At 46.4% G+C, this 25,001-nt stretch overlaps 1 protein-coding gene and 1 long non-coding RNA gene across 5 annotated transcripts in view; one reads left to right on the forward strand and one right to left on the reverse strand.

The window, feature by feature from the left end:
- Positions 1 to 4,671: 4,671 nt before the first annotated feature.
- Positions 4,672 to 23,004, reverse strand: LOC134513058 (uncharacterized). Its single transcript, XR_010070307.1, has 3 exons — positions 22,866 to 23,004; positions 13,312 to 13,455; positions 4,672 to 7,069 (listed from the first exon to the last, which is right to left on the reverse strand). It is a non-coding gene; the product is annotated as an uncharacterized LOC134513058 (long non-coding RNA).
- The window catches only part of TRIM67 (tripartite motif containing 67), a 40,943-nt gene continuing 38,072 nt past the window's right edge, over positions 22,131 to 25,001 (forward strand). For 3 of the 4 annotated variants that reach the window (XM_063329087.1, XM_063329088.1, XM_063329089.1), the window contains exon 1: positions 22,131 to 23,370. In XM_063329087.1, coding sequence (XP_063185157.1) covers positions 22,438 to 23,370 — 933 coding nt within the window. In that variant the 5' untranslated portion in view covers positions 22,131 to 22,437. The remainder of the gene's footprint in view (positions 23,371 to 25,001) is intronic. The other variant, XM_063329090.1, reaches the window with a different exon arrangement.

Below are 25,001 nucleotides of genomic sequence, written 5' to 3' on the forward strand. Positions count from 1 at the left end.
GAGGGGGCATTTATTACCGCTGCTGTGCCGTTAGTTCGGTTAGTTAGCCTCACAACACGGCGCTGCTTACTCTTAACAGCACCGCCTTGACTTACAGTAACGGCCCTCCAGAATCTGATTACTGAAAGCAGATAGCCAGGGGATCAGAGCTACAGGCTTTAAGGGTATTTGCCTTATTATCCTAGTGACACCGAGCAGACCCTTTCCTTTAGTGAGATCCGCATCGGGGTCAAATCTGGAGGATGCTGTCTAAGCTGGGCCGAGGTCGTTTGAGGTAAAAATGACGGGAGTTCTAAATCTGCGGGCAAAACTGCGCGGCAGAAAGCAAGCGCTGCCGAACAGGGATGGCTGCAGGTATGCAGGAGAGCTAAGAAGGATTTGTGCTTGCAGAGTGCAGAATATTGCAGATTCTCGAGCAATTTGATATCTGCCTTGAAGCATTTTTGGGCGAGGAGTAGTCGTCAATCATTTTTTAAAAAGAATTGTTTATTTCTCTGCAAAATGGCCCATTGTAAGCAAACATGGAAGTTTCTATATACTGTTGTGTTCAACTAATGTTAATAAAGAGATCATATTTCTTGCTTCTTTCTTCTGTGTTCTCCCTTAATAAATGTATATATGAATTTTTTTTTTCCAGGCTGAATATGGAGATCTGTTAGATAACATATTTCCACAAGATAGATGTAGATTACCCTGCTCAGGAGATAAACACTTCTCTTCAGCTGTGAATGGCTATAATGCTTGCTGGGGAGGGGGGCGTCATTTTATATCCAGACGTACCTGTGTTCTTTAAAAATGACCTTCCTCTACCACAATGCAAGCAGCCAGACTTGTGCCTGAACGGAATCACTGAATAATCAGATGCAAAACCAAGGCCGTAAAAAAAAACCCCAAACAATTCATACCCTTCAGTTCAGCTGGGTCAAATGCTATTATCCCATACCGCCCTCCGCCCGCGCTGGAGCAATGCCTGCTGGTACAAACAACCTGTGTCCCTATGGGAGCTCTCAGAAGGAGCAGATTTCAGTCGGGCTTCTTCCTCCCAGCAGCTGGGGTCGCGCAGGACAGATGAGCCCGAGATGAGGATGCCCAAGAGCACAGCAACCAGAAGCCCAGTTGAGGCTGGGCCAAAGCTTGTGTGGAGCGTCCTTGTATGGACCTGGATCTCTTTGCCTTGTGCTGAAAATGAGCCGCCGCTGAGGTGGGACAAGGGCAATAACGTAACTGTGCATAACATTGTTTCTAAACAGTTTAGAGGAGAAAAGTACTCTCTGTAATTGAAAGTTCATTTAGGTAGAGAGAATGTAATTACCTGGCACAGTTAGAGGAGCAAAGCTATTGTGAGTCTCTGATGAAAGCTGTCATCAGTTATTTAATGGCCAACAAGTGATTAGAATTTTTGTTTCATATTTCATACAAGAACAGCACATTCAGCAGCCCAATGACCCCTGAATTCAATGCAGGGGCACTCGGTAATTACTGACTCAGAGGCAGATGTTCCACTAGCTGAACTATGATCGTCGCTTCTTGCAGCAATTTAGCATGTGGCACCCAAACAGCAGCTAGACTGAGCCTTATTTAGTATGGGCAATCAACTTTTATAATGGTATGAGCAAAGGAATAACTTTAAAATACTGTCAGTATTTAAAAATAAGATGTATTCCATGCAGCACACATCATGCTTGAAAATAACTTCTTGTTGCAAGTATTTATGACATCAGACTTCTACCTGGCGTGAGCCTGTCAGAGAAATACTGTCAAAGTAGTTCACATTTCAAATAGCACAAAACCAATCCACCCCTCTTCTTTGCCCTCCTTTTCTATTAGAAATGCCCCTCTCAGGCCCTGCAAACTGCGCGGTTGCTTCTCCGACTCCTACCCAAGAACTGCAGCTGCGCCTGCCAAGAGGGAGGATGCTCCCTCTCGTCATGTGCTGAGCCCTTGTGCTCATCATTGTCCCAGACAGACCTGTAGACCAAGAGAAACGCTTCCAGAGCACTGGGGGATCCAAAGGCTCAGTTCACCTTCCCTCCCTGAGGTCCCTCCAGCTTTCTAAGAGCTGTTCTTCCTTGGCGGAGCCGTTGGGGAAGAGCTGTAATCCCAATAGCCGTCGCTGCCCAGTGGGAATCGTGCTGGAGTGCAACGATTCCTGGGCACACCTTAGGCACCTGTTGTATCGTTGGAGACAACTCACACACGTGGCAGGATCAAACCACACCAGAATCCAGCCATTTCTTTGCCATTTCACAACTTGGTGCCGTCCGGAGCATGGCACAGAGGGAGCCTAAGCCAAAAAGCAACCTGCGGTATCTGCCAAAGCTGCAAAAGGAAACAAAAAACTAAAGTAAAACAAAACAAAAGACTAAAACCCCTGCAGGGGGAAATGCGACAACAAATATCCGCAAAGAGGGGAAGCTGCGAAAACCAAACATCTGTGCTGGAAATGAGATCAGATCCAGCTGATCACTGCAGCCGTAAGCAGTCGCTGACAAGAACAAACAGGTATACAAACGAGTTAGAAGGAAAGAACAGGGATTTCTGAAGTATTTTGGGCAAGTCTGGAAAAATAAGAGTCATTCTGCCTGGGCGAATGTGAACTAAAGGATTCTTTGTCTTTCTTTGCTGAATTACCCAAGGAAGATGGAAGCCTACAGAGGCTGCCTGAGCAGGAGCCATCAGAAATACGATTGTAACAAGCCAACACTTGCCGTGAAAATGGACTCTTGATAACATCACATTGTACAAGCTTACTGGTTCGCAGGCTCCTGTTTCTTTATTTCTGTATGCTTAGCGTGTCAGTAACCAGCAACTTTGTACGGATGTATAAATGTAGGTAATAGTAAAAAATATGTCCTAAAAGTCAGTTTTAAGGCCTGTCAATAACTTGATTTCCACTTGCATCCAACGAGTGCTAACGAGAAAAAAGTGGTGGAGGTCTTCTGCAGCTCTTGCGGTTACAGGTCTGACAGGCAAAAGGAACTTGTTCCTTCTCACTTTCCTTACTCTCTCAGCTTCTTTTTTAAAAACTGTGACAGGGTAAACCAAACATAATTTATACAAGGCCACAAACCCCTACAGTGTGAGAAATAAGACTCGGAGTGCAAGTTATACGTGCTTTGAGTTCAATTTAGCATTTTTACATGGTCACTTTTCAGAGTGCAATTGTTTTTTAATTAATTACGAGTTTTCAGAACTTTTTGAAATATCAGTGACCTGAAATAACTCTTAAGATATCTCACAATTCCTGTCAATTTTCAACTGTAAGCAAAAAATAGCAAGAACCAGCTCTTTTATGTTTCAGTGACTATGAAAATTTTTAGAATAGAATCGACATAATTCTGTCAGTGCTCTGAAAACAGGTTACTTGCATCCTGTGGCACTCGTTCTTTTGATGAAGCCATTTATATTTACCAACTTTATTCTTGTTGAGTCATTCTTTGCTCTGATATTGCTTTGAGGCAGAGAGAGAAAGAGGTGAGATGATAATTTTATATCACTTTGGTGAACTGTCATAGATCAGAAGATAAACAAATAATAACTTATAAATACTGTGATTTTTTAATCATTTCGGAACTTAAATACTTTTCTGTCTCTGCTCTAGACTTGATTCTGAAAATCATTTACTTTTAATTCTTATTCATTTAATGAAATATCAGCAAAGCCCTAGCTAGTTAAAACTGCAAGAAGTGTGCAATATAAGATAGTTTCCAAGATTTATGTAAGAAGATGCTTCCTAGTATGTTCTGGAGACCTCTGGCGTTCCTAAGACAAGCCCCACAAATCCTGACCCAAATCTTGTGGAAGTCAGTGACAGTCTGTCCACTGACTTCAGCTGTAGAGGGAATTGGGTTAAGTCCTAGGACTGAAATGAGCTCTGTATCGAAGGCCTCTGCACGTTCTGCTCATCAAGTAAGTGATACTCAGCCTCAAAGACGAGCTTATGTCAGTTTTTACTGGGGGCAGCAGCCTGGTTGTCAAATGCATCCCAGCAGCAGCGATGACTCCTACAGCTGCTCATAATACATGAACACAGCCCAGCATAGAGATAAATCAAGGCATACGGGGCATTTTTGAAGCTAGCACCAGATGCAAGGGTATTGTCAAGGGACGTATGGCCTCTTTAGCTTTTCATCCTGAACATCCACCCCTTCCTGAACTACAACCTGGACTGTTCTTGGGCAAAATGGGCTTCCTGGGACTAGTGCAAACCTGTGACTTAACAGCCTGAGACAGGTCCATATAAGCCCTGCTGAATCAGTGCAGTGATGGTTTGGGGGTTTCTTGTTCACCTCTGGAAGAAACGAGGGTAGATTGAGCTGGGAACAGTTGGTCACACAAATCATTGTGACCAACCCACTTCTCCCTACTCTTAGAAAAGAACTGGATGTCTGTGGTGTCTGAACGTCAAATGTTTCAGAAAAGAGCTGATGAACAAACATGTTGTCACCCTTCTCTCTGGGGGAGTTAGGTCCTTAGAGCAACACTGATTTACCAAATAGAGCTGGGAGGTGCGTAACAGTCACATAAACAAGGATCAAGACAACATCATTTGTAATACTATTCTGCGTAAAGGACACCATCAGATAGTTTCATCACAGAAAACATAGGGAATTTGAAGAAGGATTTTATTAAACTAAATACCAATAGGGATGTTATATCACATTTCGCAAATAGACACTGAAAGGTTTTATTTTTGTTTTAACTGAGTGCAAGCCCTTAACATGTGTGATTTACAAGAGCTACTTCCCCTGCTGGCAGTGGTATGAGACGATCTGAAGGACTGCAGGTGACTGTGCCCTGGATTGTTGGTGTACGATAACATCGCTGTTTCACTGCCAAGCGCCCAAGCTGTGCAGGTTACGCGTCTTTAGCCTTGCCCTGATTGGTTCTCATGCTATTACTGCTCCTTGCTGATACAATTGAGTGTACTTCAGCCTTTCTCAATTTTAATCTTTTTCTTTCCTCAGGTCTTTCCCTCTTTTTTTTTTTTTTTTTTTTTTTTTAACAGACATATATCAATACTTCTACCATTGCAGACTGGAAAGCCTGGTTTGGTATAATCACTCCTTTTCCTCAAAACTTCTCCTAGAAGTGTTAAGTGCGCTGCTACATCCATTTGAACCTCAGCAGAGCAGGACTACAGCAGAGCAGTTGCATAATGCGCTTCCCTAAATCATCTTGAGCAGATGGGTTGGAAAATAGCTTGAGCTAGCACAGCACAACGCCCCTTGGGCACTTTTCAGATGGCAGTGGAAGTGCGGGCTGGCAATGCCCTACTGTCTTAATTTTGTCCTCTCGGGTGACAGAGGCAGCCTAGCCTGAACACAGGATTATTTGCCCCTGGCGCTTCCTCTCCTCCCAGTTTACAGCACCGTACAACTACATACTTTTTGTTTATGCATTAATTGTATTTTTCCTTAAATTAATTAAATACTAATTAATGTTTATTGCTCGTATAGTCATTTTTCGCAGTCATCATGCATTACTTCATTTCTACTGGTATTTAGGCAAAAAATAAAATAATGGATAAGTAAAAAATTAAACACTCAAGCGAAATGCAAACAAGAATAACGTAGGTTAAAAGATGGCTTAAAACAGTGGTGTTAGTAAGTCTTGTTTTATGCTCATCAGGTAGGGAGCCCACAGCTGTAAGAAGAAATTAGACCTTGTCGTTTATTAAAAACCCATAATCGCAACTGGTTAATTTATCAAAAACAGAAGGAAGGAAACACTACCAAGCAAGGCTAAACACATCACTCTTAATTCAACTCCACTGAAATCATTAAAGTCATACTGGCATAAATTTGTGTTTATCTGGCATCATCTGTTCTCTGGTGTAGAAGCAAATGGTTATATAAAACCAGTGGAAAAATCAAGTTGTGATGGGCCTTTAGAGAAAAAAAAGCTACATTTTAATATAGTTGAAGCAGAATCCATTGGTTTTGAGCAAAAGCTTCACCTGCAAAATTTGTTTCTGTGAAATGAGTTGCATACATGAATGTCAGAAGTTCCGGGTCAGGTGGTTAGTGGAGGAGGGACACATCCATGATCTGGCTGGAGGTGCTGCCTGTTCATGCTGCCTCATGCTAAAAGGAGGAAGAGCTCAAGTCTGCTTAGCGTCCTTGTGCCAGAGTGAGCCGTGGCTGTACCTGAGAGTCTGCTCGACGGGCCATGAGACGCTCACACACTTTTCTCCTGTCCTTGCTCTGATAAGCAGCAGCAGTGCCTGCCCTCTTTTTCTTCTTGTGCTTCATCCAAAGATTCAGTTCGTTTCCAATCCGCTTTCCTCATATAATTTATTGATGTCAGTGGTTGGGAAATTGCTAACTACTTTAAGCTTTTATGATTTTCTAAAAGACTACAGCCCTGTGTGCAAGGATATTCCCTTATGTGTATTCTCTGCAACTTAAATTGGGCTAGACCTAGTTTAGGATGACAGTAATATGGGCCAAAGAACTGATAAAGCTACAGAGGGTTTAGGGTGTCAAATACTTTATAGTCTAGGGACAAACATTGTCTATTAGAGAGCCTGGGGCAGCGAGGTGCTGAGACAGATTAAGCCAATGTGGTCCTGATTGCCTATACATGCAACAGTTTGGTTAACTTAACTTTGAATTTCCAGGCTCTAATTTGTCCCAATATCCTTTTTCTTCGATGGAGTTTACCTAAGTATCACCCTTGCATCTTAACCCAGCGCTGTGTATTTCCTTCACATTTCTGAAACGCCTTTAAATGAGTCATTCTGCAACACTTTGCTGCACTTCCTTGTCTTGAAATGGTTGAATATATTTATCCCTACCTTTTTGAAGCTTCCATGTAATGTGAAGCACCAAGGGAGCCCTTCCGGCTTTTATCTTCTCTGCAGGAGTCCGTGCTTAGTTTATCGTCTTTGCAGGATACCATGTGAACAGCAGAGTTCATGATTGACGTGGGAGGCTCGAAAGGGCTATCGCTGTCAGCGCAGGTAGGGCCGATACATATTTCATCACTTTGGCAGGGGTTTCTAGGGGTCCTGTGATCTTTGCAGGGATCCTTATGGGAAATTCAATGAGGAGAGTCTCAGGAGAGGCTGGAAGACAAGAAACATAGGGGCAGCTTTGATGTGGTTGTGTTGGGGGTGGAAAAGAGAGGTAATGACATTGAAAAAGCAGCGGTGAAACAAGAAAAAGGTAAAGAGAGAAGAAGAGCTGCTCGTGAGGTTAAGACCTCTGCAAGGAAGAAGGAGCTGAGTTCAAAGATCACCGGGGCTGGAGCTGGAGCAAAGATAACGGGGAGGAATAAGCAAATTTGAAGTGCATGTTTGGGGGATATCGCCCCAGCAGCAGGGTGACCATGTAACCAGTGAGACAATAAAGAAATAAAAAGAAACATGTGGCAAAGGGAAAGAAAATCTGCTGGAAACAGTGCTCAGAAAAATAGCACCCTTAAAACAGTTATTAAAATGGTCAGCAACGCAGAAAGGAGAAGCCAAAAGAAGGGGGGAAAGAGAAAAACAAGAATGGCTATGCTGAAATGCATGCAGGGGAGAGCAGGCTCTGATTGCCCCATTTCGTCTCAAATTTCTGTTAATGCACATAGTGAAGAGCTCTTACTTTTTCCATTCGCATCTCTCTGCACCTTTGTGCATAGCTTTTCTATGTTTACCCATATATATGTGACTCACTGATGGGGTTGCCCCATTTTGCATCACCCCTGAGAGTTCTTAGAGAAGTTACAGCCTCAGCAGCACGCAGCTGTCAAAACCATCTGATGGTTTGCAGTGTGAGTGAAGTGACCTGATGGGCAGTAACCGATGGACATTTCCGAGACCCAGCTTGTCAACAGTTGGAGGCATTTCTTGTTTACTTCTGCATATACCTCAGCATTTGATTTTGGGCTGCTACAGAGCAAATTCTTTCATTAAGAGCTGCTGTAGGTTTACAAACTGTGTGCCTAGGTCTAATGTGCCACAGCCATGCAACATTCCCAGTGAATACCTCCACTGAGCCATGTCCTAGTCAGGCAGGGACTGTGAGTGGCTTTCAGGGAAAGGTCACAATTTATAGAATCATAGAATCATAAAATTGTTTAGGCTGGAAGGGACCTTAAAGATCACCTAGTTCCAACCCCCTGCCATGGGCAGGGACACCTCCCACTAGACCAGGCTGCTCAAAGCCCCATCCAGCCTGGCCTTGAACACTTCCAGGGATGGGGCATCCACAACTTCCCTGGGCAGCCTGTTCCACTGCCTCACCACCTTCACAGAAAATTTCTTCCTAATATCTAATCTAAATCTCCCCCCTTTCAATTTAAAACTGTTACCCCTTGTCCTATCACTCCGCTCCCTCATAAAGAAGGAGTCCCTCCCTCGCTTCTTTCCCCAGGTCTTTGTCTGCTGGAATGTGGAAGGATTGGATGGATGGGGGATGTTTATTTCAGGAAATACTGTCTCTTCGTCTGTCTCTGAGATGGAATACGTTTGGCAATGTGTTATTGTTAAACTATATACGCCGTCTCTGGAGAGTCTCGTACACAATGTACCGTATCTCTCTGTAAGAGGAATAAGCAGGTACATGCTGGTACAAAGACAGGATCTGTAATGAGCTCAGCTCTTCATTTACAAGGAAAGTGCAAGTGACATTTGTGCAGGACTTTGCAGCAGCTTCTCACGCAATATTACACAGCCTAAGAAATAAACAGCCCCTGAAGAAACAGATGAAGACGTGTTCCTCAGGGATTACTGTGTGCCGAGACTTCAGGAGCAGTGTGCAGCGTCGATAGCCCGTGTCCCAAGAGCAATAACAGTCCTTTTGCCCAAGGCACTGCCATCACAAATGGGTACCGTGCCTCTGTCATACTGGGGGAAGAGAGAGAGTTAAAGGCAAACCTTGACATTTGGAAATTAGTCAGCCACCCAGTCTCGCTCCTGCTTGCCCACCTGTTTGGCAGCAGAGCAGGCTGGTGAAAATGTTCCTCCGATCACAGCTGCTTTGGAAGCAAACTGGCAGATCTACAACGGGAGCATGTGTCAGCATTACCTTCAATCAAAATGCTTCACTAAAGGATTCACTTCAGTAGCACAAAAAAATAAAGGCTCGGCTTAATATTTTGTCCCTCTCGTCCTTGTCTCGCTCCTTCCCTGGAGGAACCTCGCGCACACCCTGGCGAAGGGGAGGCAGTTTTAAACAAGCTTCTCACAAAAGAGCCCCACTCCCCTCCCAGGACTTGTACCTACCTCCCTCCCAGTTCAGTCCCATCCCACAGTTCTCCAAAGCACCCAGCTGATGGTCAGGATAAATCAATTCCAACCTCAACATCTGTTTTATGTCTTTATCTAGCCCAAACACAGACTTGAGGCTCTTTCTTCTCCAAGTTGTTGCCCATCACCTTTATGTCAAATGCTGCCTTTGCAGAAATTCTCACCCTGGTTGATCACCTTTCCCTTCTGCCTCCCTGTCCCGCTGTTTTCTCTCTGCCTTACCACATGTGGCTCAGGCTCTTATTGTCAGCTCAGCCACCTTCCCTGCGGAGGTCATAAGTCCTCAGGGTGAAGGAAGCTGCTGCTGAGAGATGAGGAAGAGCGGAGAAGCAGTGAACCCTTTGCAAACGTGAGCTCGAGAGGGTTCTTCTCAGCTCTTTGCTTGCTCTCAGATGTGCTTCTTGTCAGTCTTGCAGCTCTTGGGAGAAAGGGGCAGAGCGGCTTTTTTTGTCTCAATTTGGGCAGGCAACCAGACAGTCAGGTAGGGCAGAGGGGTGTGTAGCTACAAATTAAGGAACCAATAAATATCTGAAGTCACTGCAATAAAGTTGGGCAAAGCCAGAAAGTGATTGTGAGAGACTGAGACTTCAGACAGCTTCGCTCCACGATAACCTTCACCACGTTGGAAAATAGTTTTTTGGCGTTGTTGTAACAGAAGTGTTGGGCTTCCACAAACACGTCTTTCGACTGCGTGTTTCTTCTTCCGGTGACAGAGCTCTCTTTCAATAATTCAAATAAATTCTCCTTGGGAGCTGCATTTCTGTATGGGAATAACTAAGATCTGAGATTATTCCCCTAAACTGTTAGACAGCGTGGCCTCAATCACGCCTGTCAGCAAGCGGGAGCCGTCTGTAGCAGCAGGAGTATTGGCTCAGCAGCGGTCTGCGAGCACAAGAAAAGCAACACAGGCAGGGAGGCACAACACATTTTTTTATTCGACCAAATGACAAACCTGAAGAAAGGCCTCTGTATCCAAAGTTGCCCATTTTCTCCAACAGCGTGTGCCGGTCTAATAAAAGACAGGATTTCTTCCTACTAGCCTTGTGTTGCTTACATTACCTGTGCTTTGATCAGGGTCCGCGGTTCGCTTCAAACACTTCCCCAGGACATTTGCGTGTTTTAATCACCACTGGCTGTCTCTTTTGCTATCAAAGGAGCTCCTTTTGCTAGCTTTTGATATGGGGAATGCATCACCCTGTAATCAAAGTGGTGTTTAACTCGTCCCTGAGCATCTGGAAAGAAACCTTGAACAGCAGTTACTGGATAAACGTAAAATACATATTTATTAACAGCTGTGCAGGCTGAGGGGTGTGTGTATGTGCATATAGATATATATATATGTATTTAGTTTGCCATGCTGCATTCATATTGCTGGAATGTGAAGGCAGCTGCTTTTTTATGTTACAGATAGAAGGCATACTATCTTTACTTTTTAAATAGAGATGTAAATAAATAAAAAAAAAATGCACGTGAAAAATAGTTTGAATTTCTTATTATGTAATACCGTTCAACTGGGTGTCTTACAGCATCACAAACCCACACTGTAATACTTACGGTGATCTTGTGATTATCATTGTCATTGTTAGTAATGGACTGAGAAATGACTCAGTAAAAATATTTGAAATTTTAAATATTAAAAAGGAAGAAGCAAGCGGACGGCTGTAGCCTCTTCCAGAATTCCTGGAGACCTCATTCTCCCCTGTTTCCCATCTATCTTCTCTGGATTGCGATGGAGCTACAGAAAGCAGACTGAAATGACTCAGAGGTGATCAAGAGGTATGTCTTATGTATATATACTCATGTAGAATAGGTTTACATGCATGAAAAAAAAATTTTCCACTACTATTTTGAGATTTCTGTTGTCTCAGATAATGACTTCACTGATGATGTCACTACATGTGACAACCTGTGTATCACCCAAGTTTTAGCTTAGAATGTCCCATCTTTTGCTTGAGCCGGGGGTGTTTGTTGGTGGCAGTTGCACCTTAGATTGAAATATTGGTAATTATGGCTTCCACTGGAGAAATGCTTGAACACATGGCCCTACCCAACAAGCCATGAAGTGAGCCATCCGGGATTAGTAACAATTTCTGAGAAGACAAGGAAGACCTGGGGAATATCCTTCAGCACGCAAGAAGTAATAGATGGGAGCAATGCGCTCAGTGGGGCCGGGGCTGGACCATCTCTGTGGGCCAGAGGAAGGCTGCACAGCCATGCGGCTGCTCCTGCACACCACGGAAAACCTACGGTCTCATTGAGCCCCTGGGCAAGATGATGACAGGAGAGATGAAGGGCTCTCCAGACAAGGATGCGTGGCCTACTTCAGTGTATTTATAGTGTAGCCTTTCTTTATTCTGCTCCATGTCCTTGAGGGATGAGGGTCAATTAAGTCTGAATGTCAGAGCTAGCAGTGCTACCCACAGACGTCGTATGAACAGGAACAGCTGTCAGCAGGGCCAGAAATAACCTGACACCCAGAAGCAGGCAGGACAGGGAGTAGACTGGGGATCTATTGTACAAACTGGTATTTTGCCAAAAGAACGATGCCCCCATCTCCTCCGGCGTTCGTGCCTGCAGCACCTCTCCAGCCCCTAGCCAGGGCTGCTGCTGTCACTTTAGCAGGCAAAGTCCCCAGAGACAGCACTTCCCTCATCCAGCTTGACCTACCTGAAGGGTGGGTGTCTGGTCTAACCTCACCAGTGGCCCAGAGGGGCACATGTGGCATGGAGTGTGTCTGGTTGCCATGGCCGGAGGTGCCTGTCTCACAGTGGGATGAGCCCATGAGAAGGAACATGAGAAGGAGCTTCTTTACTCTGAGGGTGGCAGAGCGCTGGAACAGGCTGCCCAGAGAGGTGGTGGAGTCTCCATCTCTGGAGACATTCAAAACCTGCCTGGACGCATTCCTGTGCAACCTGCTCTGGATGACCCTGCTCTGGCAGGGGGGCTGGACTAGATGATCTCCAGAGGTCCCTTCCGACCCCTACCATTCTGTGATTTCTGTGATTCTGAGCCACGCTCTCCAGGTGAAATCAATCCCACCCTCCACCTCTTGCTTGCAGACCTGCGCTGTGCGGACATCACGAACAAAGACTCAGTTTTATCAAATCAGAAAAAAAAACACAACAAAACAAACCCAGCAATGTTCAAACTGGAGACATTCTGATTATTAGGACAAATAGAAATCACTGCAAATCACCGTGCTCTCCTCGTGCAAGACATTTGTGGCGCTGCTAAATGAGCTGCTGCAAATGTTGTAATGTTCCACTGATTTTTTATTACTCAGCAACTACTGTGGTGGCTCAGCAGTGAATAAGCTAAACTGAGTTTTCCTAGCAGAAAAATAATGAAAGAAAATGGAAAGCTGGAGAAGTAGAAAGGGACTGATGACACCGGTGGCACAGCAGGAGGGAAACAAGGAGCAAATGGAAGTTTGGCAGTCTGAAAAGGTTAGGTTGCAGGCAGGTCCCAGAAAGGGACCGGGGGTCACCATCCTATTAGGAGATCAAGGGAAGGCAAGTTGTGAAGCCAAATGGAATAATTTAAAAGAAGACTAGTGAGAGGGAGAGACAAGGACAGCACAGCATACTACTAGGGCAACAATCTGCCTGGTTTGGGACAAAGGAGTTTGGTAAAACTGTTATAATCTTAACCTTCCCATTAACTGAACAATTACAGAAGATGTCAACATGTACATGTCAACATGATCCACAGTTTCTGCTTGAATCTTAGGGGCAATATCTCAAGTTAAAAGAGAAAAAAAAAATAAAATAAATGGTTGTCCAAATCCCCACTGCTCTGGGGGCAGGAGAGCTGACCTCCATCACTGCCGCCAGGTAAGGGAACACTCATGCACAGCCAAGAGCGCTGCTCATGCCGAGCACTGCTCCCGCCTGGAGCTGCCTCTCTAGGAATCCATGTGCGCTCACCCATGGGAGTAAAGCCTTGTGTGCACTGATACGGCGCATATACAGCTGTCCACAAAACTAAGGGAATTATTGTAGTTCCTCCACCTGCCTTAACCTATTTTTCCTCTTCCTCTTACTCAAATTCTCCATAGCATTTTTTTTCCCCACCTGTTTTGTTGCACTCCAGTTTTGTAGTCTTCCCTCAGTGTCCGTTCCTGGCTGCTGTCAAAGACAAGGTGGACCAGGTTTATCGTTAGGCTGATGTGATATGGCCTTCCTTGGGTAACAGCTTGCTAAAAATTAAATCATTTACTAAAAGAACAAATTAAATAATCAGCTGGGGTTCTTTTTTCTTTGTGTAACATAAGAGCATGTATGTTACATTTCATTTGAATTAAGGCTAAATAATCACATACACATTGTTGAAAGTGTTATGTTTCATAAAGTGGCCTTATTATTTTCTGCATATTTTTCATTGTGTGTGGAGTTTTTTCTTTCTATTGAATTGCATATCCATGGAGGATTTGGGGGCACTCAGCCAGTCAATCCAATTTGGAGTCGGATGGTGGTTGTAGTGGGCTAAGTCCCTTATCTATCCCCGTCAGCTGTTTTACTTCTCTGCTATTGATGGAAACACAAAATTAAAAGTGGAATCAACTCAGAGGCAAGAGCCCAGCAAGAGACTTAGGAGGGAAAAGTTGAGGGGGGAGATTCTGACTAATCTCTCTGCAGCTGGGGTAATGTGCTGACAAATTCAGTTTTAAGTACGCGTGCAGTAGATTGTGTATTTCACAAATATTGCCATTTCATTTATCTTTGTGGGAATCAAAGCAAGTATAAGGAGAAAACGGAATCAGATTGGTAATGGTTGAGGGATGGGGGTTTTTTTTAAGAAGCGGGTTTTATGGAATTCTGGTTTCCCACATGCTGCATACAGGGAAATGACGAAGCTCGAAGAATGAATAGGTGGCCTGAAAGTGGATTAGCCATTCCTACAGGACCATAGCAGAAGCACAAAGAGGAACCAGCCAGTGTATATACTTGATCCTGTGCATACTTCATATTACATGCTATGGTGAAAAGTGGCTCAAGCTATTGAAATCAGTGGTTACAATGGTGCAAAACTGACATAAAGAAGAATTTGAATCTGATGGACCAGACTGTCTGGTGTGTCTGTAGGATGTCTTTGTACCTTCTGACTCCGGACCAGAGAGGGCCTTGCATGTTTTCTAGGTTAGTACTTCCCAGTAGGCTAAACGGGAACATTTCCTGCATCCCTCAATGACCTAGATTGATGGAGGTGCACAGGAGTCAGGTGATGCTGCTTTCTTCATACAGACCTCTCTGCTGTTCTTCTGTTTGGGGCCTAGCATTAGGCAGTGCACACTGACGAATAAGATCTCTTATGTGAGGGGTTCTCCCCAGGGAAGATCCTCTGCCTCTTGTATCACAGTGATGTGAAAAAGAAAACCTCATGGTCAGCATTGTACCCCATCAGCTGGCTGGTCCTTCCCCTGCAGTGAGGGCAGGAAAAGTGTAATCGATCTGAGTGCCTGAGGGTAGCAAATTGTCCTTCCCTTGAATGAGGGCTTCTTGCCATATCCGGTACAGAGGACTGACGGGATAAACTCCACCTCTTTGTGTAGGAACCATGTCCTCCGGATCACTTCCCACTTGTCCAGAGGGGAGACAAAGGCGCACCCAGGGCTGGGCTGGGTGTGAGGTGGGGAACAAGAGGAGTATTGGAAGGAGGAGGTGTCTGTCTGTGGGACGAGCGGTAGGAGAAGGGCAGAAAGGCAGCAGTGGGTGTCAGGAGGGGAGGATGAAGGGAGTTTCTCAAGGGAGTTTCTCTGCAACAAGGAGAGAGTGAAGATTAGTGAGGGAAAGCAGCATAAGGAAGAGGGAAGCAGAATCTCTGTACTTATTTAAGACTATTGAAAGATACTATCATAGATGGAAAGAAAAGGCAAAGGGAAAGAGAGGACTAAGGCAGAAATAAGTTGTTTTGCAAATCAGAAAATGTAATGCTAAACAAAGCAATAAAATACATCGCTGGTGCACGTGCGATTGTCTTGGCTGACACCTCTTTTCTCCCTCCTACTGGGCAGCTCAACGAGCTGCTGAAGAGAGGGGCACATAAATGTCAGGTAGGTAAGTTGTTATGTTGGTGAAAAAAGGTATATATAATGCTTGGCATGTTGTGGACTTGCCTCCCTACTTGACTGATGCTGATGTCTCAGGACACGGACATTGCTCTTTGGATCTGGTACAAATTCTCCGTGGTGCTGCAAGTGGCCACTCCACCCCACTCCCATCCTTGTGCAGGCACGGGCATCTCTGAATCAAGATGCTGATGGTGGAAACTAACTGTCCTGGGCTGGATTAATTCTTGTGGCTGTGTGAAAGCCACCACGAAGGCAGGAGAGGCGATGAGAATGGGCAGCTAGGGGTAGTGGCAGAAAGGACCTCTCTTCACAGCAGTGACAGGGATTTATGCCAGATTACAGTGCTCATCTCATCACCAACTAGCAGGACACGAGCCCCCATGCTCATAAGAGGTCTCTGGTGCATAACAATGTAGGAGTTCTTGTTTACTTAACAGAAAACAAGCTAAAAAGAGAAGAGGAAGCCCAAGGCAGCCTGTGTTTCTGCAGTCCGTCAATCTGGCCTCACTCGCAATTATCATCTCCGACATTTCTCCCCAGTCATCCTGCTTTCTTGGCTCCTACTCCTTGTTTCTCCATGCAGCTTCCAAGTCTCTTGATTTTCGATGTTCCTGGGTGATGTTGCAATAAATAGAGGTGGCTTTGGTCAAACCCACTAGAAATCCATGTAAACTTTTTCCCAGTAATGACAGCTAAGGCAGTTTTCACAGGTCTCCCAGTCTTTCAAAATACGTGTTCAGGGCATAGTTTCTGGAGACCTTGTGGGAGCTTCTGATCTCAACCTACTTGCAGAACAGAAAAGCAAAGCCATCTTTTAGGGTATTTATAGATCCTTCATGGCTCAGAGACATTTCCTCACTAGTTGTCTTTTGCTAAACAACAACAGCATTTTTTATCTTTTCTTATGTAGAGTAAGTAAAGCTGTAGAAAAGCTACTTGAGCCTCGGTTCTTGAAAAAAGATCCTTGTCGGTGAGTCACAAATGGATCAGCCCCCTAGCCCAGTTCACAGAATACTGCCTGCCCTTCCAGGGACCAAAATTCCCTACCCACTTTATGTAAAGATTTTCCGTACATGTGGAGAGATTGCCACATGGTGGCAATTTACCTCTACTTTACAATTGTATATACAAGTACCTAATCCAGTCTATCTTCTTTTCCAAATGCCTGTTTTCTTTGAGCCCTTTCTTTCAGTGCTCTTAGGAAAGGCTGGCACTGCAATGTTAAGATTACTTGCTCTTCCTTTGGTTTTGGTGGGGGTGTTTGTCCCTCTTCCCTCTTTCCTCCCTCCTCGCAATGCTTAGGATGCCATTACTGTTTCCTACCTCCTTCCAGTCTTCCTGACAAAAGAGAATATTGTGACAGGTTTGGATTTTATATAATCCTTGGGTAGTTTCTTAAAAAGCCAGATAAGCTTCTTTCCCTTATAGGCATGAGTGGGATGACTACGGGGACAGCTGGGGAGAGCAGAGAACCACAGCAGGACGGGAGCAGAGGGTTGAGACAAACTGCAAGTCCGTGCCCAGGACAGCTTCCTACGACCCTCTCCTCAAGTGGGCACGGGGAACAAAATGAGGAGCCATAACCCAATCTCTGCCATAATACCACTGAAATCAAATCAGCTCCATGAGAAGTTAACGCACTTTCAAAAAAAAAAAGGGCAGCAAATACAACAAAGGCACAAGAGGTCTCTATAATAATCTTGTTGTGAATATGCTGACCATGATCCCATCGCCAATGGTGTTCTGAAACGAGTCCAAAGCAGGGCACAATTTCCTGCTGTCCTGTACACGCAGCTGCTCAGGGTCCATCGCACTCGTCCTCTCGCCTCTGAAAGGAGCAAGCACCCTCCTGAGGACACTGTCTGCAGGTCGAACTGCAGCAGCGAAGGAAAGGATCTCACCCCACTGCAGGAACAGCAACAAAGAGAGGGCTCCTCACGCAGCCAGAAAAGCCAAGATGTCCCTGGAGTAATTCCAGAGGCTTGCAGGCTGAGGTATTTTTACAACATCACAGAAACATGAGATCTTATTTTTCAAGAGTCCTGATTGTAGGTTAGTGCCTTTTGTGCTTTCTTTGTGCTTTCTTTTCAATACAAATTTGTTAAGAAGTGTTGAAACCGACCTGTTACTGAAATTTGTCCGTGCCAACCTATCACTTTTTGTTGGCATAGATGTTTAAAGCAGTATTTTCCTCTGTGTCAAATTTCATTCATAGATTGCTGAAATAGATTTAGAAGTGTCAGTATTTGTCATGCAATGTTTAGGATCAAGCACCATTTTTTGCCATTTAACCAACATAGCAAGCATACACTCAGCAGACAGTCTGAATAAAATTCCATTGTATGGAATTGTCCTCTGTTGTGAATTATACTTTTTATGGCAGATTTACTCCTCTGACAGAGAAAATTCAATATGTAGCTGCATTTCTAGTACAGATACAGTCTTCTGCTAGCCAACAGATAAGCTTTTTATCAGCAGCCATGCTTCTGTGGCACTCTTCTGGGCTCCTGCCAAGCTCTGCCTTCGTTCCTTTCATGAACAGATCAATGTGCAAACATTTGAGAACCCTAAATAACATAATAGCTACTTGAATCCATGCTCAAAAAAAAGAAAAAAAAAACTAGAACCAAACGGATTTCAAAACTGTTACACCTACATAATGTAGCTAATGCAAATCTACAAAACCAAGGAAAGAGGGGAAAGGGGTAGCACACAGCTCCCATTTCCAAAGCTGTCCTGCCCAACAGACGGTATGCATCAGCTTTTCTTCTAAGCCATGGTGGAAGTCTACCCTCCCACACCTCTTTGCCACATCACCCCTCAAACCGAACACGCAACACCAGCATCAGCTGGAGCTAGTAATGTTGGGAAGAAGAGTCTGGGTAAAGAATGTAATGATGAATAAGCAGAGAGGAGAGATTACAGTGTGGTGTGTTTTTTGTTATGCATAAGAGCAATGCCAAGAGGAGGGCAGGGGGGGGAGTGGGGGGGTGTTGGAGTGTCAAGACACACAGCCACTGGTTCGTACTCCAGCCTAAAATTCAGAGTTGACCCACAGCTGCAGCTGTGTTGTCTGCCGTGGTTGCTCAGGGCATCCTCCTCTGATAACTGTTATGAGGGGTAATGGTTTTAAACTGAAAGAGGGGAGATTTAGATTAGACATTAGGAAGACATTTTTCACTGTGAGGGTGGTGAGGCACTGGAACAGGTTGCCCAGAGAAGCTGTGGGTGCCTCATCCCTGGAAGTGTCCAAGGCCAGGCTGGATGGGGCTTTGAGCAGCCTGGTCTAGTGGGAGGTGTCCCTGCCCAGGGCAGGGGGGTTGGAACTAGATGGTCTTTTAGGTCCCTTCCAACCGAAACCATTCCATGATTCTATGATTCTATAATTGAGCACCGTGCATTTATAACGAGGCAGCGAGACTCTTCACCTTACACTGCCACACAAGCTGCTGGCGGTAGCCCAAGTGCATTGTGTCTTCTCTGCTCTTGCGAACTCCCTCTCTGTCCTTTTTGCAATGGAATAAGCATCTGTGGAGATAAGATCCCTTTTGTCTCCGTTACCCTTCAAACCACAGGATGTGTGCTTGGAGCAATGCCCATTAGCAGAAGCAATGCTGGAATACTGGAATCAGAAAGTTCCCACATGGGGAAACAGCAGTGGTTAAACAAGAAAACTGAAGAAGTGATCTTGGTGGACAGTTACTGAAGGAAAAAAAAAAAGAGAAAAAAATACAGGGAAAACCAATTGGAAAGGGTTAATGTGCAAGGGCAATATAAAATATAAAAGGGTGCAAGAAAGGAATGGGAAAACAACCAAAAAAAAAGGAAAAACAAACAGAAGGAGAAGGCATAAGCAGTAAAACAAGAGAGGTAAGAGCGGTAAAAAGATGAATCAAATCTCTCGCCTTACTGAGGGGTTGTACTGCAACCTGCCTTATCTTTTTTTTAATGTAAATTTATAAATAAACTTCATTAGCTTTTTTCCTGTCGGGGGGATATAAAAGATGCTAATAAGTTCTTACGGAGGGTAAATAGTTTAAGGGGATGATACTAGTGATACTGAAGTACTAAAATAAAGATCAAAGCCAGGACTGCCAGGATAGGGTTTCTAGGTTATCCATATACCATACAGCTCTCACAGATTAAAGACTCATTTGAACATAAAAAGAGGAAAAAATCATAGGGATCATCTCCGTTATAAAAATGGCTTGATTACAAAACCTAGTAAAGGCCCGATTCTATCAGGCTCAGACCGAACAGTGCTTTATGAACGGCTCCATTAAAATCAGTGGGATTGATTTGGTGTGATCTGTTCCTCGGCAAGAATAAGGGTGTCCAAAATCAGTGGGGGGGGTTTATAGGGATTGCTTGAGCTCAGTGGCATTTTTCAATGCTTAGATCAGTTTCTGTTATGGCTTCTGGAGCAGTAAGGATGACAGCGGTGTTTTGACTCCATCATCAGTAGCACACTTACAGTTATATACATAAATATTTGTCATAAGGAGGAAAATCTGTGCTCTGCAACCTAAACCCACCAGAGCATTGAGTATTGTTACCGTAGATGCTAGTTCCATCAGCAGTCTCTGCTGCCATGGGGGATGAAGGTTTCTGCTTTCAAACTCTGCAATTCCTTGGAAACAAGAGGTGTTCTGGGATCAGTAGGATAGGTAAAAGGGTGAAACAGCCCATGCAGCTCTCCCTTCTCTCAAAGCCATAGCTTCTAAAAGTACAAACTTTTAAAGTAGGTGGAATGAAGTACAAGTCACACCACAGTACACAGAAGACCAGATCACTTTTTTATCTCCATTTCAAATGTCATCTGTTATGGAAATATGCTCTGAGGCCAGATCAGGTTTGTGGAGAGGAGAAGAAAAGTTCAGTTTGAAAGAGAGTGGTTGTACTTCTGAGGTGGTTTCTTTCTTGCCATTTCCCTCTGGAGTCGAGCACAAATAATCCTAGGATTTCACATAAACTCTAGAGTAATGGTCAAAATGGAAACACGAAATTCACTGTATTAGAACTGTGGAAGTTGTAAGCCCCAGCTAAAAAGCAACTATAAAGGCGAGCTGGTCAGGTTTGGTGTTCAAACCTTTTCATTTCTACCACTTCTTGTCTGGTATGTCCAGTTTGGCTTAGATGTCTCAGACCCAATACTACCATTACACACATTATGAACACTGTGACCTTACACAAAGCACAGGTCAAGAAAGCAAGCAGAAGTCCAGGAAAAAAGGCTATTGTGCCTTCCTAATTACCTTTAGAATTATGGTTTCCAATGTAGACTTGAAATTTCGTCCTTGGATTCACCTATAGATCTACAAGAAATCCTTAGCATACATCCACTCCTGCTGCTGACAGATGGTAGAGCAGAGAACAGAGACTATGAAGATAACTGCATTTCACCCACAGCTTTTTCTTGCGATATAGTAGCATAAGGTAGCTGTGAAATCAGTGGTGTTTCAGAACATTCCCTGCACTGCTGAGGTCTCTGGCTGGAGGTACCCCAAACACACAGTCAGTCTATAAACTCCCAAACTCAGCACAGAGGTCACGTGAAAGAAAAAAGACACCTAGCCAGAAGACAGGCAGGTTTACGTGGGTCAGAGCTGTTTCTTTTATGTGTCAGAGGACAAACCTGCCCCATTCCACCTTGAACTGGGGAACTCCAAAGCTTTAAACCTCTAGGGGCTTTTTTCCCCCTCAGCTTGACATGAGAATGGCTAGGCAAGACACAAGAAGGAAAACGGCAGAGAAAAGCCTGAAAAAAATGGAACCTTTAATATATTCCTGCTCTCTGTCCCCACTCCTCCTTTTCTACTCATCAACAGTTTTAATAACCTGTAAAAAGCAATAGCTGAAACTAGAAAATCCTTTCCTACACAGTGTCACAAAATGCTCACCGTGTCCTAAGAAACATTATGATGAGAGGGGATGCATTTACTATGTTCTCTCTTTTCTTTTTTTCACTTGACACCAGTTAGTTCTGCATTTTTTACATAGCTGCTCTGAAACAACCAGCTCGCATTTTAAAACAAACAAAAAATTAGAATGTGCTTATGAAACTGAAGTTAATGCAGAAGTGTCTTTTAAGCAAGACAGATGAATAATAGTAGAGGGAAAAAAAAAAGCAGTGAAATCACTCTTATGTATAATCTCTTCGTTATGAAAATAAAACACTGCTACATCCACGCTAAGCATGTGCAGAGTAAACAAAACAGATGGGGGATTTCCCACTGCTGGTTTCTTTCTTCTAAGGATGGTTATTTTCAGTTCATAAACTCCTAGCTGTCATCCCTGATTTATCTTCGCAGCGAATTTCTGTTGGGGTTACCGGGTAGGAGCTCAGGCGATGCGGCACGTCCCCCTGCTCGCTACACTCTTCCCTCCCAGCCACAGCATTCGTAGCTGGGGTTCGCGCTTCTCTCTTAACCCCTTTTCCATTCTTCCCTCTGACAGCGCCTGACATTTTGCGCACCTCGGTTGTGCCCCAGCACGGCGAGATCTGCACGAAGGAGAAGGACACTCTTAGTTTGTTGGCAAGCGTCCTCCTCTCTCCTTTCTTTGGGGAGGGGAGCAAGGGCTACCAGGGATAACGAAACCCCGCCTGCCTTCAGTCCGCTACCCAAACAATGGCTTTATTTAAACATATAAAGACATCGCCGTGTAGAGATCCTTTAAAAAAAAATGTTCTCGCCGTCCCCAGCCGTGGAGAGAGCGACCACTTATTTGCTGGAAAGTGCTCCTCCCGCCCCCTCCTACTCCTGCCCTCCCTCCTCCCCCCGCCTCCCTTCCCCATATATTATTACTCTTATGCCACCAACCTTAAAACGAGCCCCACCGCGCTCCGTGCCCGCGCCACGGCCGGCGGGAGGGAGCCTTTCCCCCGCACCGGGGCAGCCGCCCGCCGCCGACCGGATCCTCCGACACCGCCGCCGGCCCCGGCCCGGCCCCGCCGCCCGGAGCTGTCCGTCCCCGGCCGGGTGCTGAACCGGGTGCCGGTGCCCGCCGGGCCTCGCCCCGCCGCCCGGAGGGGAGGTAGGCGGCGAAGGGGGCCGGGGGGGATGGGGACAGCCGGCGGCCGCCCCGCGCCGCCCGCCTGAGCCCCGCACACAAAAGCCGAGCCGCGGCCATGGAAGAGGAGCTGAAGTGCCCGGTGTGCGGCTCGCTCTTCCGGGAGCCCATCATCCTGCCCTGCTCACACAATGTCTGCCTGCCCTGCGCCCGCACCATCGCCGTGCAGACCCCGGAGACCGAGCAGCACCTGCCGCCCCTGCTCCACCCGCGGGGCCCCGCACCGACCGCCGCCGCCGCGCCGGGGCCGGGAGCGGCCGCGGGCTCTTCCGCCTGCCTGGACTCGGAGTGCGCGGCGGGCGGCGGCGGCGGGGACCATGCGGACAAGCTGAGCCTGCACAGCGAGACCGACAGCGGCTACGGCTCCTACACCCCCAGCCTCAAGTCCCCCAACGGCGTGCGGGTGCTGCCGCTGGTGCCGGCACCCCCGGGAGCGGCGGCGGCGGCGGCTCCGCGGGGCGCCGGCCCCGCCAGCTCCTCCCTCACCTGCCCGCAGTGCCACCGGAGCGCCTCCCTGGACCAGCGCGGCCTCCGCGGCTTCCAGCGCAACCGGCTGCTGGAGGCCATCGTCCAGCGCTACCAGCAGGGCCGCGCCGCCGCCGCCGCCAAGTGCCAGCTCTGCGACCGCAACCCGCCCGAGCCGGCCGCCGTGCTGTGCGAGCAGTGCGAGGTGCTATACTGCGCCGCTTGCCAGCTCCGCTGCCACCCGGCCCGCGGGCCCTTCGCCAAGCACCGCCTGGCCCCGCCGCCCGGACAGCCGGGCGCCCCCGGCGGCGGCGGCGGCGACGGCGGCGGCGGCAGCGGCAGCGGCGGCGGCGGGAAGGGGGCGGGCGGCGGCCGCAAGCTGCCGACCTGCGCCGAGCACGACCTGGAGAACTACAGCATGTACTGCGTGAGCTGCCGCAGCCCCGTCTGCTACCAGTGCCTGGAGGAGGGCAAGCACGGCAAGCACGACGTGAAGGCGCTGGGCGCCATGTGGAAGCAGCACAAGGTGAGTCCCCTCGGCCGGCTGGGAAGTGCTCGGCGCTGGGACTTGTTGGTCCCAGTGCCCTGGCATCGAGTTGGAGTTTGCAGCACATGAGGCTGCTTCATATCCATCATCCACCCAGACTTCTTTTTCTTTTGGGATGGTGTCCTCTTAGGTCTCCTGTCCTTGCTGACTGCCCGGTGACCCCGCAGCCTCTGCACAGGGTTGGAGAACCCACGGACTCCCTCGCGTATTGGCCTCTCCTTAGCCAGCAAATCTCAGAATCAGCCAGGCCCTGAGGCAGACACCTGGGATTAGCAAATCCGTCTCACTAACTTGCTTGCCTTCCACAGGGTCATTGGCTATCCCATCCTCTCACAGGTAGCAGCAGCTGCCAGTGAGGAGATGGGATGGTTATTCCTTCCTTTCACCACATCCCTTTCACCCGAGACTCAGTGCAAGCTGACACAACCATTTCTGACCACATGTCAATGAGGGAGAGTGGTGCAGAGTCACCCGAATCTTTTAGATAGGAAAGCATGATAAGGAGGATCGTGGGACATCATGTTGTCTCCTGGGCCTCAGAATGGTCTCTCATCCCATTCAGTTCCGAAAGAGGCCAGGAGGAATGGCTGGAGGGACCTTCACGACAAAAAGATGAGTAAAGAATCGCAGGATGGATGGGGTCTGGGGACAAGTACAGTTTTTTCTGATTCACCTGATGTCATGGTCTGATTCATGCTTCCCCATGAGCGATGCTCCTTAGGCCTCCCTGGAACTCTCTGGGGAGACATCAGAGCCAGCCGCTTTGCCACACAGGAGGTTTGCCGAGGTCTAGTAGAGCTGCTGGGTCACTTGGCCACTCTCTCCTTGTTAAAAATAAGACTTCACAACCCTTGAATAAAGAGCAAGACATGATCTTAGAAGCTGAAAGAGTGTGTGAAGTTACCTCTTTCTCGCTAAGACCAGTGGACCTTGGAAAAATGATTAGTTAATACATATGAATGTACAGCGGGGACTTCAATACCTGAGTGTTGAGAGCACTCCTTTGGAACTTCCCGCTGTACTGGAGGGAAAGTACTTTTCCCACAGCTGTGCAAAGAGCACTTGGTCAGCTCTGCTGGCCGCAACATTCCCTTCTTCTCCCTCTCTGCTGCAGTTACCAGTAAAGGAAGCACAGACAGACCCTTTCAGATGCCGCAGGAGAGGACAAAATCAAGACTGGTCTCATCATCCCTCAGCCGTGGAGTGGCTGAGCACAAGCTAGGCTCAGACATTTGGCATGGCAAAAAATTGACTTTTGATTTTAAGATTCAAAAAAGATGCTTTTTGGGGTGATCTGCACAGTTTGTCCATCTGACAAGGATATACTTTTCCAGTACGTGTTTCAGTTTAAATGCTCTGCCAAGGGCTCAGCCATCTCCTCCCTAACACGGCGGGTATTTGTGCAGAGAAGTTCTGTTGGCCCAGAAGGAGCAGATGACAAATTCACAGCTATTGCTGCTTATGCCAATGGCAGAATCCACCTGAAAATAATTATTTCAGTGAGCAGGTACTGAGTTCACTGTTCAAATGTGGCTGATGTTTTGGAGAGTGTGAGAGACCAGCTTGTGCTGTATTATGGTCTACCTTGAGTTAAAACTATTTGATGCCTT

This window comes from Chroicocephalus ridibundus, chromosome 3, assembly GCF_963924245.1.
Source record: "Chroicocephalus ridibundus chromosome 3, bChrRid1.1, whole genome shotgun sequence".
Classification (NCBI taxonomy): domain Eukaryota; kingdom Metazoa; phylum Chordata; class Aves; order Charadriiformes; family Laridae; genus Chroicocephalus; species Chroicocephalus ridibundus.